The 14,265-nt window shown below is 40.4% G+C and overlaps 1 protein-coding gene across 1 annotated transcript; it reads left to right on the top strand.

Moving 5' to 3' along the window:
• The first annotated feature begins 1,909 nt into the window (after nt 1-1,909).
• On the top strand, nt 1,910-12,664 carry CYP24A1 (cytochrome P450 family 24 subfamily A member 1). The gene is made up of 12 exons (XM_075278611.1): nt 1,910-2,254; nt 3,603-3,793; nt 5,418-5,511; nt 5,839-5,935; nt 6,965-7,056; nt 7,392-7,503; nt 7,770-7,915; nt 8,336-8,502; nt 8,738-8,816; nt 10,531-10,728; nt 11,810-11,926; nt 12,430-12,664. Exons 1-11 carry the CDS (start codon nt 2,012-2,014, stop codon nt 11,918-11,920), a joined length of 1,530 nt encoding a protein of 509 aa, XP_075134712.1. The 5' UTR covers nt 1,910-2,011; the 3' UTR covers nt 11,921-11,926; nt 12,430-12,664.
• Nucleotides 12,665-14,265: the final 1,601 nt, after the last annotated feature.

Below are 14,265 nucleotides of genomic sequence, written 5' to 3'. Positions count from 1 at the left end.
AGTTAGCAGTATGTGTTATCGATGGTATTGCAAATGACTGCAGGTAACATCTACATTATTAGCACTTCGAAGAGAGATAGCAGTATGTGTTATCTGTGGTATTACATAGGACAGCAGGTAACATCTATAGCATTACCTATTCTCAGAGAGATAGCAGTATGTGTTATCTGTGGTGTTACATAGGACAGGAGGTAACATTTACCACACGAGCTGTTCAAAGAGACTTAGCAGTGTGTGTTTCCTTTGTTGTTACATAGGACTGCATTTAAAATGTGCTATATTACATGTTTCAAACAGCTAGAAGCATATGCTATCTGTGGTATTACATAGGACTGCAGGTAACATCTATGACATTACCTGTTCTCAGAGAGATAGCAGTATGTGATATCTGTGGTGTTACATAGGACTGCAGGTGACATCTATAGCATTACCTGTTCTCAGAGAGATAGCAGTATGTGATATCTGTGGTGTTACATAGGACTGCAGGTAACATCTACTGCATTATCTGTTCTCAGAGAGTTAGCAGTATGTGATATCTGTGGTATTACATAGGACTCCAGGTAATATCTACTACATTATCTGTTCTCAGAGAGCTATCACTGTGTGTTATCTGTGGTGTTACATAGGACTGCAGGTAACATCTATAGCATTACCTGTGCTCAGAGAGATAGCAGTATGTGTTATCTGTGGTGTTACATAGGACTGCAGGTAACATCTACTACATGATCTGTTCTCAGAGAGCTATCATTGTGTGTTATCTGTGGTATTACATAGGACTGCAGGTAACATCTATAGCATTACCTGTGCCCAGAGAGATAGCAGTATGTGTTATCTGTGGTGTTACATAGGACTGCAGGTAACATCTACTACATTATCTGTTCTCAGAGAGCTATCACTGTGTGTTATCTGTGGTATTACATAGGACTGCAGGTGACATGTATAGCATTACCTGTGCTCAGAGAGCTATCAGTATGTGTTATCTGTGGTGTTACATAGGACTGCAGGTGACATCTATAGCATTACCTATTCTCAGAGAGATAGCAGTATGTGTTATCTGTGGTGTTACATAGGACTGCAGGTGACATCTATAGCATTACCTGTTCTCAGAGAGATAGCAGTATGTGTTATCTGTGGTGTTACATAGGACTGCAGGTGACATCTATAGCATTACCTGTTCTCAGAGAGATAGCAGTATGTGTTATCTGTGGTGTTACATAGGACTGCAGGTGACATCTATAGCATTACCTGTTCTCAGAGAGATAGCAGTATGTGTTATCTGTGGTGTTACATAGGACTGCAGGTGACATCTATAGCATTACCTGTTCTCAGAAAGATAGCAGTATGTGTTTTCTGTGTTATTCCATAGGACTACAGGTAACATCTACTACATTATCTGTACTCAGAGAGCTATCACTGTGTGTTATCTGTGGTATTACATAGGACTGCAGGTAACATCTACTACATTATCTATATTCTGCAGCCCCCAGAGTTCTATGACAGGTTTGGCTCTGCTACATCTTCCCAATCTCACACCTGATCTGTAGCTGTACACACCCTTGCACTCACTGGCTTAGTTTGCTGTGTGCTCTGTGGGTTAATCTGGCTGAGTGTAGTGGGAGGCAGGTGACTGAGTGCAGCCATTGTACACATGACACATGTCAGTTTCTCACTATTGTCACAGTAACAAACAAATAGAAAAAGTGAACTTTTCAGGGTTGTGAGGGCGGGGCCTGTGAGTGCTGACCAGTCAGTAGCTGGCTGCCAGAGAACGCCTTGATCTTGGGACTTGGCTGCAGATGGGATTACTCCTGCCAGGAAAACAGCCCTTTAATGAACTCAAAGTACTAGAGAAGCCTGTGACGCTGCCTGGCCTCTCCCATTGGCTGGGAGTTGTATACAGGCAGATACACCAGCTATATATATATATTTCATAGCAAAATGCAGCTTCATATATCTGCTTCACCAGTAGCTAGCAGCCAAGCCACAGCTACATCCAACCATCCCCTGCACAATGGCTGCAAGAGTCAAAATGTGGATGATGATGAAGGCTAGGGGCATCAGTGTCAATCACAGTATCCCTAACCCCACAGTGACCTGTGACCTGAAAGCCCAAGAGCTCCCCATCACTGCAGCACCCCCAGCCTCCTGCCCACACGCTCTATCTGCACTGCCTGGTCCTACCAACTGGCCTATCCTGGGGAGCCTTGTGGACATCCTGCGGAAAGGAGGACTGAAGAGACAACACCAAGCACTGGTAAATACCTCGGGGAATAGATTATATGGTAAAAAGTCATGTAATAAAGTATAATGTATCATGAGCAATATAGAAGATGATTTCATCATGTAATTGTATACAATATAATGTGCAAATAGCAAAATATAAAATGTAGAATATGTACAAGATGTTTACATAATATCTTCTTACTTAATGTAATATAATGATGTAATGAATATAATTTGCTATAATACATTATTTCTATAATGTCATAAGCTTGATGCTTATGATGAATGTCTAGATATGATGCAGTGCAATATAATCTTACACTTGAAGTTAGTTTTATTATACATTCTAATCTTACATCTTGAGCTAAGTTTATTGTTTTTCATTGTGGTATTACAATGCAGTCTGTTATTACATGATATTATACTGCATTTATACATATTTTACATGTTGTATTACATTGCATTATTAATAATATTATATGACATTGTTCCAACTGATTCTGTTCTAGTTATAAAAGTTTCAGTTCTATAAGCAGAGGATGTTACAGTTATGCCAAGAGCAATATTTCAATTACAGATCAGTGGGGTCTGACCACAGAGAACCCTGGCATTCTCATTGAAGTGATTGGGAGTGGGGGCACATCTTCATCCCATATTTAGGCTCAGACCCCCCACACACACCTTCGATCATCAATGTAGCCTCTAAATCATTTGGATATAGGATAAATATCGTTTGTGCCATAGCTGCTTTCATTGCTAATTTTTGTGGTAGTGAATGTGAAAAAAAATCTATGAAAGATAACAGCAAAAATAACTGAAAAAAAAAAAAAAGCTAAAAGGAAGATCAACAGGAAAGAATATGGTAAAAAAAACCAAAGATGACTATAAAAATACAAATAAATGAGTAGAAGGATGAGGAAAAAATAAAAAGGGGGAAAAGAAAAACGAAAATTAGAGTAGAAGAAAAGAGAGAAGATGCCTTAGAACAAAAAGGAGGAGAAAGGAAAAATTGTAAAGATAAATAGTAGAAGAATAAGCTGAAAAAATGGGAGATAAAATGATAAGAGGAAACAATAAGAAAAGGAAAAAATTAAAGATGATGACAAAGATGCTTCTGCAGAAGATGGTAATGGGGATGAATCAGAATTGATGAACAACAAAAGGAGAAAAGAGACAATGAAAAAGATGAGAAAGTAAACCAGACACAAATTAAATAAGAAAAATCATAACTTCTCTTTGATGGTTGTTCATTCAGCCCCAGCTATTACCCCCCTTTATACAGTACATTCCTTGTCCCTGGTACACTACATCTTTACTGCATCTTGTATACCTACTGTATATCACTGCTGTGTCTTATAACAAAGATCCTGTCTCTCCAGGCTGGGTACCACAAGCAGTTTGGAAAGATCTTCCGCATGAAGCTTGGCTCCTTTGACTCAGTCCATATTGGGGCCCCCTGTCTGCTGGAAGCTTTGTTTAGGGAAGAAAGTAATTATCCCAAAAGGCTGGAGATCAAACCATGGAAGGCTTACAGAGACTACCGGGACGAGGCTTACGGACTCCTGATATTGTAAGTCTATGTGTGAGACCACCTGGACACAAGTACAGAGTTCCCCTATTGTACTGCTTTATAGAGCAATAAGAGTTTCTAAAAATGATACAATCTAACAAGCTGACGCTGGGTTCACACCAGCGTTCGGCACTCCGTATTAAGTTTTTGTCTTCTGCCCAGTTTTGTGCAGGAAACAGAAACCTGCAGAACGGAGTCCCGGGCACAGATGTGAACGAGCCCTTAGATGAGTGACTTTAGGTAGGATTGTATTGAAGTATTCCCAGTCTGTGCTATATACAGGCTTCTCACATGGAGAACTACTTGTAGGAATAATATAGACAGGCATACAATACATTTCTCAGCTTCAGTGTTTGGTTATCAGCCAGCTTTCCCATGTCAGTGAAAATCTGTCATATTGTATTCCTTTCCTACATTGCTTTATAATGAGTCAAATGTATTGTTTAGGAAACCTGAAAGGTTGGGGGACATTCCAGGGTGAGATATGATTGGTTTGAAAGGGCTGCTGTCTTTATAATCCCGGATTCTGGGTCTATTACCTGCGTGTGATCCATTTATAGATGCCACATCCAGATGTTCTTCCGGCTTTCTGTTGTCTGTACAGCTCTTGCTGTGAGTCATCTTTCCTCATTTCATAGTTTTTGCATTTTGACTTTCCCTTTCACCATCAGGACGTTTGGGAGGAATTCAGATTTGTCATTGTATAATACAGTATAATCATTGTATAATGAAAGGATTGACGATGTCCTAATACTTGTTACACGGGGTTCACACCACAACCCCTCCTTCTTCCTTTACTGGAGAACTGTGTGCAGTTATTAATTGGTTATGAGGTAACTCTGTGCATAGTAATGCAGAGTGATATGCTTTTCTGGATCTGTAGAAAGCTGGGTGACACTCCTGTGGCACCTGTGCTCATAAGTCTCATAAATGTCTCATTCAAGGGAGTCTGTCATCTAGGTCTGTGGCTTTCATCCTGTCTTCACACCAGGCCACTGTCTGCTGTACACCACAATTCCACATTGTAGAGAAGTGAGTCTGTTACGAGGAGCTCAGACTGGATAAACTGTGTGGAGACTACGCCAAATATTTTCCCACTTAGTCATGAAATATATGAATACAGATGAACTATAAACATGAAAGGGACAGGAAAGCCAAATCCATTCAAACACAGCCAGGGGTAAACCCTGCAGACGGCTGATGGCAGAAGTGTTATATTGTCCCATAAATACATTAATGCAATGATAATATTTTTAGAAGACTCATTAGGGGAACATCAATGCCTCAACAACACAAATTTCCCTTCAGAAGTATATCAATGAAAGTGTTCAGTAATGAATACTGTAAGTATCAAGTGTTCTCTCCTGATTTTTATTTTTTTTTAAGCCTTTGGATTTAAACTAGAACGTGACCATTCACTGACAGCAAGCATAGGTCTTGAAAATGACAGAGGATTTCTAACCTAAAATATTTCAAAAACTTGCAGAACTATTCACTATAAGTAAAAACCAGGGAGGTTTCTGTAGATTATCCATAGACCTGCCGCCTGCCATATTGGCTAAATTCTGGAATGTTTCTGGGTTGTTTGGGGTTCAGTGTAACTCTGCATTTTCTGTGTCTCTAGAGAAGGTAAAGACTGGCAGAGGGTTCGGAGCGCCTTCCAACAGAAGCTCATGAAACCATCAGAAGTTGGGAAGCTGGACACAAAAATCAACGAGGTAACTAATCTGAGACAGACATAAAAATTAATTCCATTCTTTCCCCCTAAAAAAAAAAAAAAATGTCCAAAAGACAGTAAGATATATCACAGTATAACTAAGCAGATTGCATAGTGAGAATATGCTTTGGGATTAGTGATGAGTCTATCTGTAGTCATATTTAAAGGTAAGGTGTATTATAACTAGACTTATTGCCTTGCAGGAGCCTGTGACTATATTGTTAGCCAGATAAAGGTAGAAAGCATTACTACCACTGCTAATATAATGACTGTCTAAGATGTTGTGTACTGAGCTGACGTCTTACAATTTCCCTCTGTTCTTACCCAGGTTATGCAGGATTTTATCCAGAAAATAGACAGTGTCCGCACAGAGGATGGAAAGATCGCAGATCTGTATTGTGAACTGAACAAGTGGTCTCTCGAGAGTAAGTTTATTCTAATCACATAAATTATTTCTGTTGCAGGGAAAGTTGACTTGAAAGTTGTTACTAGGTAATCCAGTTTTCACCCAGCTTTCCCAGAAAACTGTTAAAACTCAGTTTACTAGATTTAGAATTCCTGGTTTATTTAAAACTAGCTATAACCTGCGACTTCGTCCGCTGTCCCATCACCCTTGCGCGAACCACCGGCAGCGCGGCCCGTGGCCCCCCACGGCCCTTTCCTTGGGGCCGGCGCTGGGCCCTCCCACAGCATCGTGGGCCGGGACCCCACGGCCCCGCTGCTGCACCTCCGGCCTTCCTCTTTCCCCCCACCCGCGCCCCCGGCCCCCTTCCCACCCTTTAGAGATCAGTCACCTCCTACATCTACCCCTTCCCCCCACCACCACCTACCCGTGACCCCAGTTACCCCCCCTTTCCACATGTGCAATCTGGCACCCCTCCCCCCTACTTACCTTCTGCCCTCTGGTGCCAAGCACTCCCCCCCCTCACCCTCCTGCGGTGGCGTTTTGGGGTGAGTGAGACACTTTTAAAGTAGCCCATATTTCTTTCCTGGCCAATATGTAGGTGTGTGTCTAATTTCTATGAAATCCATTCAGCCGTTCCGGTGTGATTGAGAAACAAACATCCAAACACACAAACCCACAAACATCCAAACACACAAATATTAGGATGTTGTTATATCACATTAATAGATATCCATACAATATACTGTACTGTATTGCATAAGATTATTATATATCTATATACCATTCGATGCATATATGTCGTATGATTATTATATTATAACAATATCAACACATTATGTCACATGGTTATTTTCTTTATTACCTGTATATACATACCCATGCTGTTAAGTGACACATGATTATTATATATCTATATATCTATACATTATTTTATGTGTCTCACATATGTATATAAGCTATACAACAAATGTACATTACACATTAGTATATCACATTATATTAGATAACTGCTGCTCAGTGATGTGATTATCTCTTGCTCTGCTTTCAGGTATCTGTCTTGTTCTCTATGAAAAGAGATTTGGATTTTTACAGCCCAATCTCGGAGAGGAGGCTCTGGACTTCATTACAGCCATAAAAACGGTAACTTATCTTGCGGCACTTAACTTGGAGAGGGGTCTCCATTCTATAAATTTTAATTTGCATTCTTGCTATTCCCAGTGTATCTGTCTTTCTAACTTTTTACATTTGAATGTATGAAAATATGTATTGTTAGTGGAATCTAATTCTCAATAAATGTACACAAACATGGATGACATCAGAACCCACCTATTATAAATTATGACATCACAGCACTACCTTTTATATAGATTTTATATAGAGCAGACCATACTGAAGCATTACGCTTACATGTATACCATCTATATCTTGATTCATTTACAATTACATGGCTGTAAAGATGATCTTCTCTATGGCAGATGATGAGCACATTTGGATTGATGATGGTGACACCGGTGGAATTACACAGAAGCTTAAACACAAAGATTTGGAAAGATCACACAAAGGCCTGGGACAGTATCTTCAGAACCGGTATGTTATAGATCCATCTTCATAGACCCACATTTTCTATGCTAGAGGTTGTTGTGCTGTATGGTCCTCTTAGACTGAGTAGCACATAATAATGCCTACAGCAGTTCAGGGCACTGCAGGACACATTGTAGACTTAGAGAAATATTTAGTATGCAACCCTTGTCTAGTGATTTGGCCATGTTCTTTACCACCAGCCCTGCTTTATATACCTTCATACATTCTGGATCTCCTTCATCACTTCTACCATTATCTGCTTCTTCCTATAGCCAAGTGTCATATAGACAGGAGACTAATGAAACTGTCATCTAAGGAAAATGAAGACTTCCTCTGCACCATCTACAACGACAGCAAACTGTCCAAAAAGGAGATGTATGCAACCATCACTGAGATGCTGATAGGAGCCGTGGAGACGGTATGAAAGCTTTGTCACCAGTTTTATTACCCAGAAATCTCCCTTCTATAAAGCCTGATATGGAGTTTAGGTGCATGTTATTACATTAATATTGACACTTATTACTGCAGGAATGCACTATGCTATACAGTATGGTAACTCCATGTAACTGCTGATTTTGATATGTTTTGCACTTTTAGTAAACTAATGGGAACAATCCTATTAAAGTGCAACCCAAGAGTGAAAATGTCACAGGCAGTCACAGCACATATCATAGTGTTTTGCAATTAGTGTTTTGCAATTTAGTGATAACATATACTTAGACTGACACTCGTGGTCCTATGGAGATTTCATATTGATGGCCTATGTTTAGGATAAGTTATCAATATGAACAACCCCTTTAATGAAATTTCATGAATTTTTCCCTTGTTTCTCTTGCAGACGGCTAACAGTTTACTCTGGGCCATATTTAATATTTCCCGCCATCCAGCTATTCAAAAGAAACTTTACAATGAGATTCAGAGCGTCCTATCTCCAGACCAAGAGCCAACAGCAGAAGACATCAGGAATATGCCATATCTGAAGGCATGCTTAAAGGAATCTATGAGGTATGACAGACAAATCACTCTACTTCTCTAATCAGGTCCTGTACTCTGGTCACATCTAGAGCTGCACTCATAAGTTCAAAGTAACACCCACAAAAGCGGTCAGTAGTGTTCTGACCAACACCCCTTAGCATATATGTTTATTATGCACTGATACGTATTTTAATGCTGATATAAAGTAATTATGTCTATTATATGCTTATAATTTGTAATGATGTCAATTTTCTGTTTCTTAAAGGATAAACCCTTCTGTTCCATTTACAACTCGCACTCTGGATAAAGAGACTGTACTAGGACAATACATTTTACCCAAAGGAGTGAGTATTCCCATTGATTTTATTACATAAAGTCCCATGACTAGGAAACATTTTCACCCTAAACAATGAAAGTTCACTTACAGCAAGCAGAGATCTTGACAACTACAACAAAAACTAATACAGGAAGTCTATTAAAAAACTAAATAACTATTAGTAAAATTTAGAAACTGGACTAGTGTTTTAGGCAATTCATAGACAAATGCAATAACAATTGAGTTCAGCCATAAAGGAATAACCTAGGACCCCCATTGCCACAGACCTCTTAGAAACATCATAACTGGCCCCATGATAATGGTGTTTTTACGCATACCTCACCCTCATGTGCCTGACCCTTCACAGGTCCACTGTACTTTAGTAGTACTCGTAGCTTGCTTGACCCTACATACTCTCCTCCGCAGACTGTATAGCTTCCAGAATTCAATCTGACATCTCACATAACTGAGTTTTTATTGCCAGGACCCATTAACAAACAACATCCCTTGGCAGATCAGGTTGGTATACAGTCCAGGGGAGCTGTCCAACATCAGCAGAGCAGGGAAATGTTATGTAACAATTGGTTGTTTAGTTAAGAGAAATGTGTCTGTCTCCCCATATACTACAGTTCACCTTATCCTAGCACTCAGATTACTACATTTCATCCCAGTCTTTCACCCAGTTGACTAAACTGTACCTCTATCTACTTGCTCATTACATTGCTCCATGTCCTGGCACTCACGTCATCCTGATCTATCACCCAATCAATACAGGTAATACCGATCACACGGGTCACTACACTGTACCTTGTTCTGTCACTATGCTGCATTTGTTCTATTTTGCAGGTTTACTATAATGCACCAACCTCACTATACTGCTATCTTTTATCATCCCCCACCTCAAAGCACTGCACCATTATCTTATAACCCTGCATACTATACCTTACCCCATTCTATAACACACATATACTTTACTGTAGATGTCCCTCTCATGGCACATCCCATTTTATTAGCTTGCATTTTATCATGTTCTGCCACCCTGCATGTTTTACTGAACCTGTCTTATCACCCTCCATACTATATTGTCGTCACCAGGGTCATTGCTCTGACAACTGACCTTAGAAAACAGGCACTAGTAAAAAGATCTTGTGTGTCTAAAGAGCACCAATTGACAATATAAGGAAGTTACGCACTTGGCAATGTCACTTAGTCATTGCAGCTGATCACAAGTGCAAAACCTTCTTCAATGTACAGTTGCATTATTGCTGACAGCACTTCTTTCCCTGTTTATGTACTCAGTGGTTAGCACTGCAGCTTTGCAGCGCTGGAGTTCTGGGCTCGAATCCTGCCAATGACAACATCTGCAAGGAGTTTGTATGGTCTCCCCGTGTTTGCATGGGTTTCCTCCCACACACCAAAGACATACTAATAGGGACTGTAGATTGTGAGCCCTATATGAGACAGTGGCTGTCAATGTCTGCAAAGTGCTGCGGAATATGATGGTGCTATACAAGTAAGCATAATAAATAACTAAATGTAGTGGAGATGTGCTGCCGACAAAGGGTGAAAACATGAGGTCAGCAGGCAAGTGAGTGAAATATCCTAGTGACTGATAAAGAGGCAAAGGTTGTTTACCGTGTAAAGGACCTTTAGTGTGGAACAGACATGTAGTTCACTCAGATTTTCCCATGCTTATAAATACAGTTCACTCATAATAGGGACGTTGTTCTTTTCTCTTACAGACTGTCCTAACCATCAATAGTCACGTGCTGGGATCCAATGAAGAATGTTTTGATGACTGGAGTGAGTTTCGCCCAGAGAGGTGGCTACAGGAAAAGAACACGATCAACCCCTTTGCTTATGTTCCATTTGGAATCGGGAAAAGGATGTGCATTGGCCGACGCTTGGCAGAACTACAGCTGCAGCTTAGTCTTTGCTGGGTGAGTATCCTCTGCTCTACAGATTAGTGGCATTTCAGTGTTTGCTACCTTAAATGGCATTGAGTCACTGTCAACATTGGATTTAGCCCACTGGGAGATCCTTTGTAGGGCCTTCTCCTAGTGAAAACAAATTGAACATGGGACAAAGAAAAGTCCAAGGCGCTAGCATAGTAGGCCCTGATCAGAAGCCATAGATGTTCTATAGAGCCTGCTGACTGTATTAATAATCTCCAAGAATTCCATGTACTAACACCTCTCAGATCCTTTCTCCCCTACAAAGAGCTACAAGAATGAAGCTTCTTTCTGGCTGCTCTGCACAACATTTGCACAACCTATGGCTTTACTGTTTTAAAAAGGACCTCTCAAAGGGAAAGCCAAAGCATTACAGGGACCCAGAGAGGAGGTATATGCCATCCCTGCTAGAGACTAGTGTTTGCTCACAGTAACCTGTGGAACTATGGCTGAGCTTGTTTTCAGAAACTGAGGGTGTGACTTGGTGCAGCAAGGTGGCAGTTTATTTCCAGTACAGAGCTGCTCTTGTCCCAAAGTGTCAGATTTACCCAGATTATAAACTTACTTACAAAGATGCAGCAGCAAGAGAAACCTTTATGTATCCCATATGATACGCAGTGCTGTATAAGCAGTGCTTCAGAGTGATCACATATGCGATAAAGAATTTGCAAATGGCACCAAGACTTTTACGTCTTGATGCCATTTGCGACTTGCTACACTCACTAAGCCAAAAGCAAGCAGATACAGCTCACCTACATCCATGTATTAATAATGTCTTCTCTGCTGCTAGTGATGTCGGCAGATCAGCACTGGCCCGCTTTTTGGAGTTAGAGACAAGTGAAAGAGATCTGGAGAGACCTCTGTAGGAACAAGTATTACTGTAAAAAAATAATAATAATTTGGGGGGCCACTTGGGAGACATTGAGGAGGGTATTATACTTTCTGGGGTGAGTATTATACTTGAATAGGAGCAGTCAGTTTCAAAGATTTAAATGTTATCAAGATGCACAACTTTGCATTCACAACATGAGTAACCAACCCTTCGTGTATGTCTGTCTTGATTTTACAGCTTGTTAGGAGGTACAACATCGTAGCCACTGATGATAAACCTGTGGAGACCATTCACTCAGGGACACTGATGCCCAGCAGAGATCTCCCAGTGGCTTTCCTCATAAGATAAGCAGAGGTGAGTCTGCACTGTGTATACTGTGTACACAAACTGCTTTGGGGGTTATTTTAAGATTTCATTTCTCCCTGGGATTGTTTCATGTGCTCTCCAACCATTAGTACCTTCAAGTGATTATATGCAGTGATTATATGCAGCCATCTGATTGATGATGGGATCTTTTGTATGAACGATGTTTCCATCAATATTAACAACTAAACTGCCCAACCAGGGGGTTAGTTTTGTTGTAGTAAAACAAAGCATAGTAAATCTGCAGAAATTGTCTAGTGATCGGCCAGTCATGCCAAACATAGAAATTTTTGCCCAAAAATCCCATTCTCTTTCATTAGACTCTAAATGGAATGTTGAAAAAAAAAGAATGATGAGCAGCAAGCCCCTTTCCCCCTCCCCCCACCCAAACAAATGAATGAGTCAGTAAACAAAATAGGATACAAAGTAACAAAAAAAGGAACAACTTTCATCTTTCTATAACTTATTATGTCCCTTGCATCTTCCATTGACAGATGTGTTTGCATACCCAACTCTGAATGACGCACAAAGAAGATGAACAAACTAGTCAACACTAGTTCCTGCTGCTGAACTCTCTGGCACTGACATCTACTAATGGTGCAATCCGCAAACCTTGAACCACTCAGATAAGATGAGAGGAAGAAGTTTACGCACAACCCTGCAGTCAAAGCTATGACGTCTTCAAAGGGCAGGACTGGCCCTCGGCAGCAGAATATAGATTTGGTGCTGGTCTGCAGCAGAATATAGATTTGGGGCCGGTCTGCAGAAGAATATAGATTTGGGGCCGGTCTGCAGAAGAATATAGATTTGGGGCCGGTCTGCAGCAGAATATAGATTTGGTGCCGGTCTGCAGCAGAATATAGATTTGGTGCCGGTCTGCAGCAGAATATAGATTTGGGGTCGGTCTGCAGCAGAATATAGATTTGGGGCCGGTCTGCAGCCTATTAACAGAACCTCTGCTTGCAAATATCACAGGTTCATTTTGCTTATAAGTAGGTTAAAGCTTCTGTAGATGCTGAGAAGTTAATCTGTGATAAGAGGGTGACACAAAGTAGATGTAACCACAAGATTCCAAGGATTTGTGGTTCTAGACAAAGCGTCAGGTGAATATTTTTTTTATAGGAATTCTTTTTTCCCTCCTTCAAAAAAACATTTCCTGCTTTGTCAGATTTACTTCTAGGCAAGCTGGGTGACAAACATTAGGACCTCTCTATTCCCTTGAATCTAGAAATAAAAATCTGTCTAGTTATGTTGAGGTTTATTTTCCACACATCACTGAATGACATGCCTCTGAACAAATTAGTGTTTGTTTGTTTTTTTGTTTTTGTTTTTTAGTCAGTTCAAAAGATATGGCTTCCAGAAGGTAATTTGAGAATTAATTCTTAAATCCAAGAGAGAGAATGAGTGCTGCCCTCTTGGGGAATGAGAAAAAAGACTTCATTGTTTGGCAATGAAATGATATATGTCATTTAGCTTACAAAATGGTTCTCAAAAAGGTTATCTTGCCTTTCAATAGGGTGGAAACTAAGGCCTCGTTCACATCTGATTCGGTAATCCATTCGGGGGAGTCTGCATGGGGATCCCCCTGAACAGACTACCAAACGCATTTGCACACAGTGGAAGCACACGGACTCCATAGACTATAATGGGGTCTGTGTGCTTGCCGTGAGATCTCCACAGGGAACATACGAACAGGAAAGTACTTCATAATCTACTTTTCTGTCTGCATGACTCATGCTGAGATCTCGTGGTAAGCACACAGACCCTATGGGGTCCGTGTGCTTTCACTGTTCACTGCTTTCAAATGCGTTCGGTAGTCCGTTCGAGGGGTCCCCATGCGGACTCCCCAGAACCAAGGGTAAGTTGATGACTGGTCAGTATAAGGTACCTTCTGTTTTTATGAGATTTCCATGAAATTGATAGGGCAAAATATTTATATATCACTAAAATAGACAAAATTGCCAGTTAGACATTATAGCTTGAAAAAACGTTCTCTAAAACTGATCCACACAATCCCATGCACATTTCTGGGCAGGCCCCGCTAATGTTTGAGTTCAAATGCATTCTTCTTTGGATACAGTTTGAGGGACTTACTGTTTTTTTGTTTGTTTGTTTTGTAAATTTATACATAAATGTGTTATTACATCCTCTGGTTATATTGTACTTTATTTTTTGATATCTTTTTATTCATTAAAGGATCTAAAACCAGATTTTCCTGTTATTTGACAAAGGTGCTTTAGCTGTAAATGTCAGTCTCCCTACTAACCCTGGATTACGGAAAAGAAAAATAGGGGTAAATAATTGCCCATCCCATTTAGGGGTCTCCAATA

The sequence above is a fragment of the Leptodactylus fuscus genome, chromosome 6 (genome assembly GCF_031893055.1).
Source record: "Leptodactylus fuscus isolate aLepFus1 chromosome 6, aLepFus1.hap2, whole genome shotgun sequence".
NCBI classification, from domain to species: domain Eukaryota; kingdom Metazoa; phylum Chordata; class Amphibia; order Anura; family Leptodactylidae; genus Leptodactylus; species Leptodactylus fuscus.
Note: the sequence above shows the minus strand (reverse complement) of the source record. Positions and strands in the feature narration are given on the sequence as shown.

What these genes read in the sequence shown, in the direction of transcription:
- CYP24A1 (XM_075278611.1), top strand. Translation starts at nt 2,012, where the DNA reads ATGGCTGCAAGAGTCAAAATGTGGATGATGATGAAGGCTAGGGGCATC. An exon ending in TCATTACAGCCATAAAAACG is followed by an intron (nt 7,057 to 7,391) that starts GTAACTTATCTT and finishes TCTCTATGGCAG; the next exon opens with ATGATGAGCACATTTGGATT. An exon ending in TGCTTAAAGGAATCTATGAG is followed by an intron (nt 8,503 to 8,737) that starts GTATGACAGACA and finishes TGTTTCTTAAAG; the next exon opens with GATAAACCCTTCTGTTCCAT.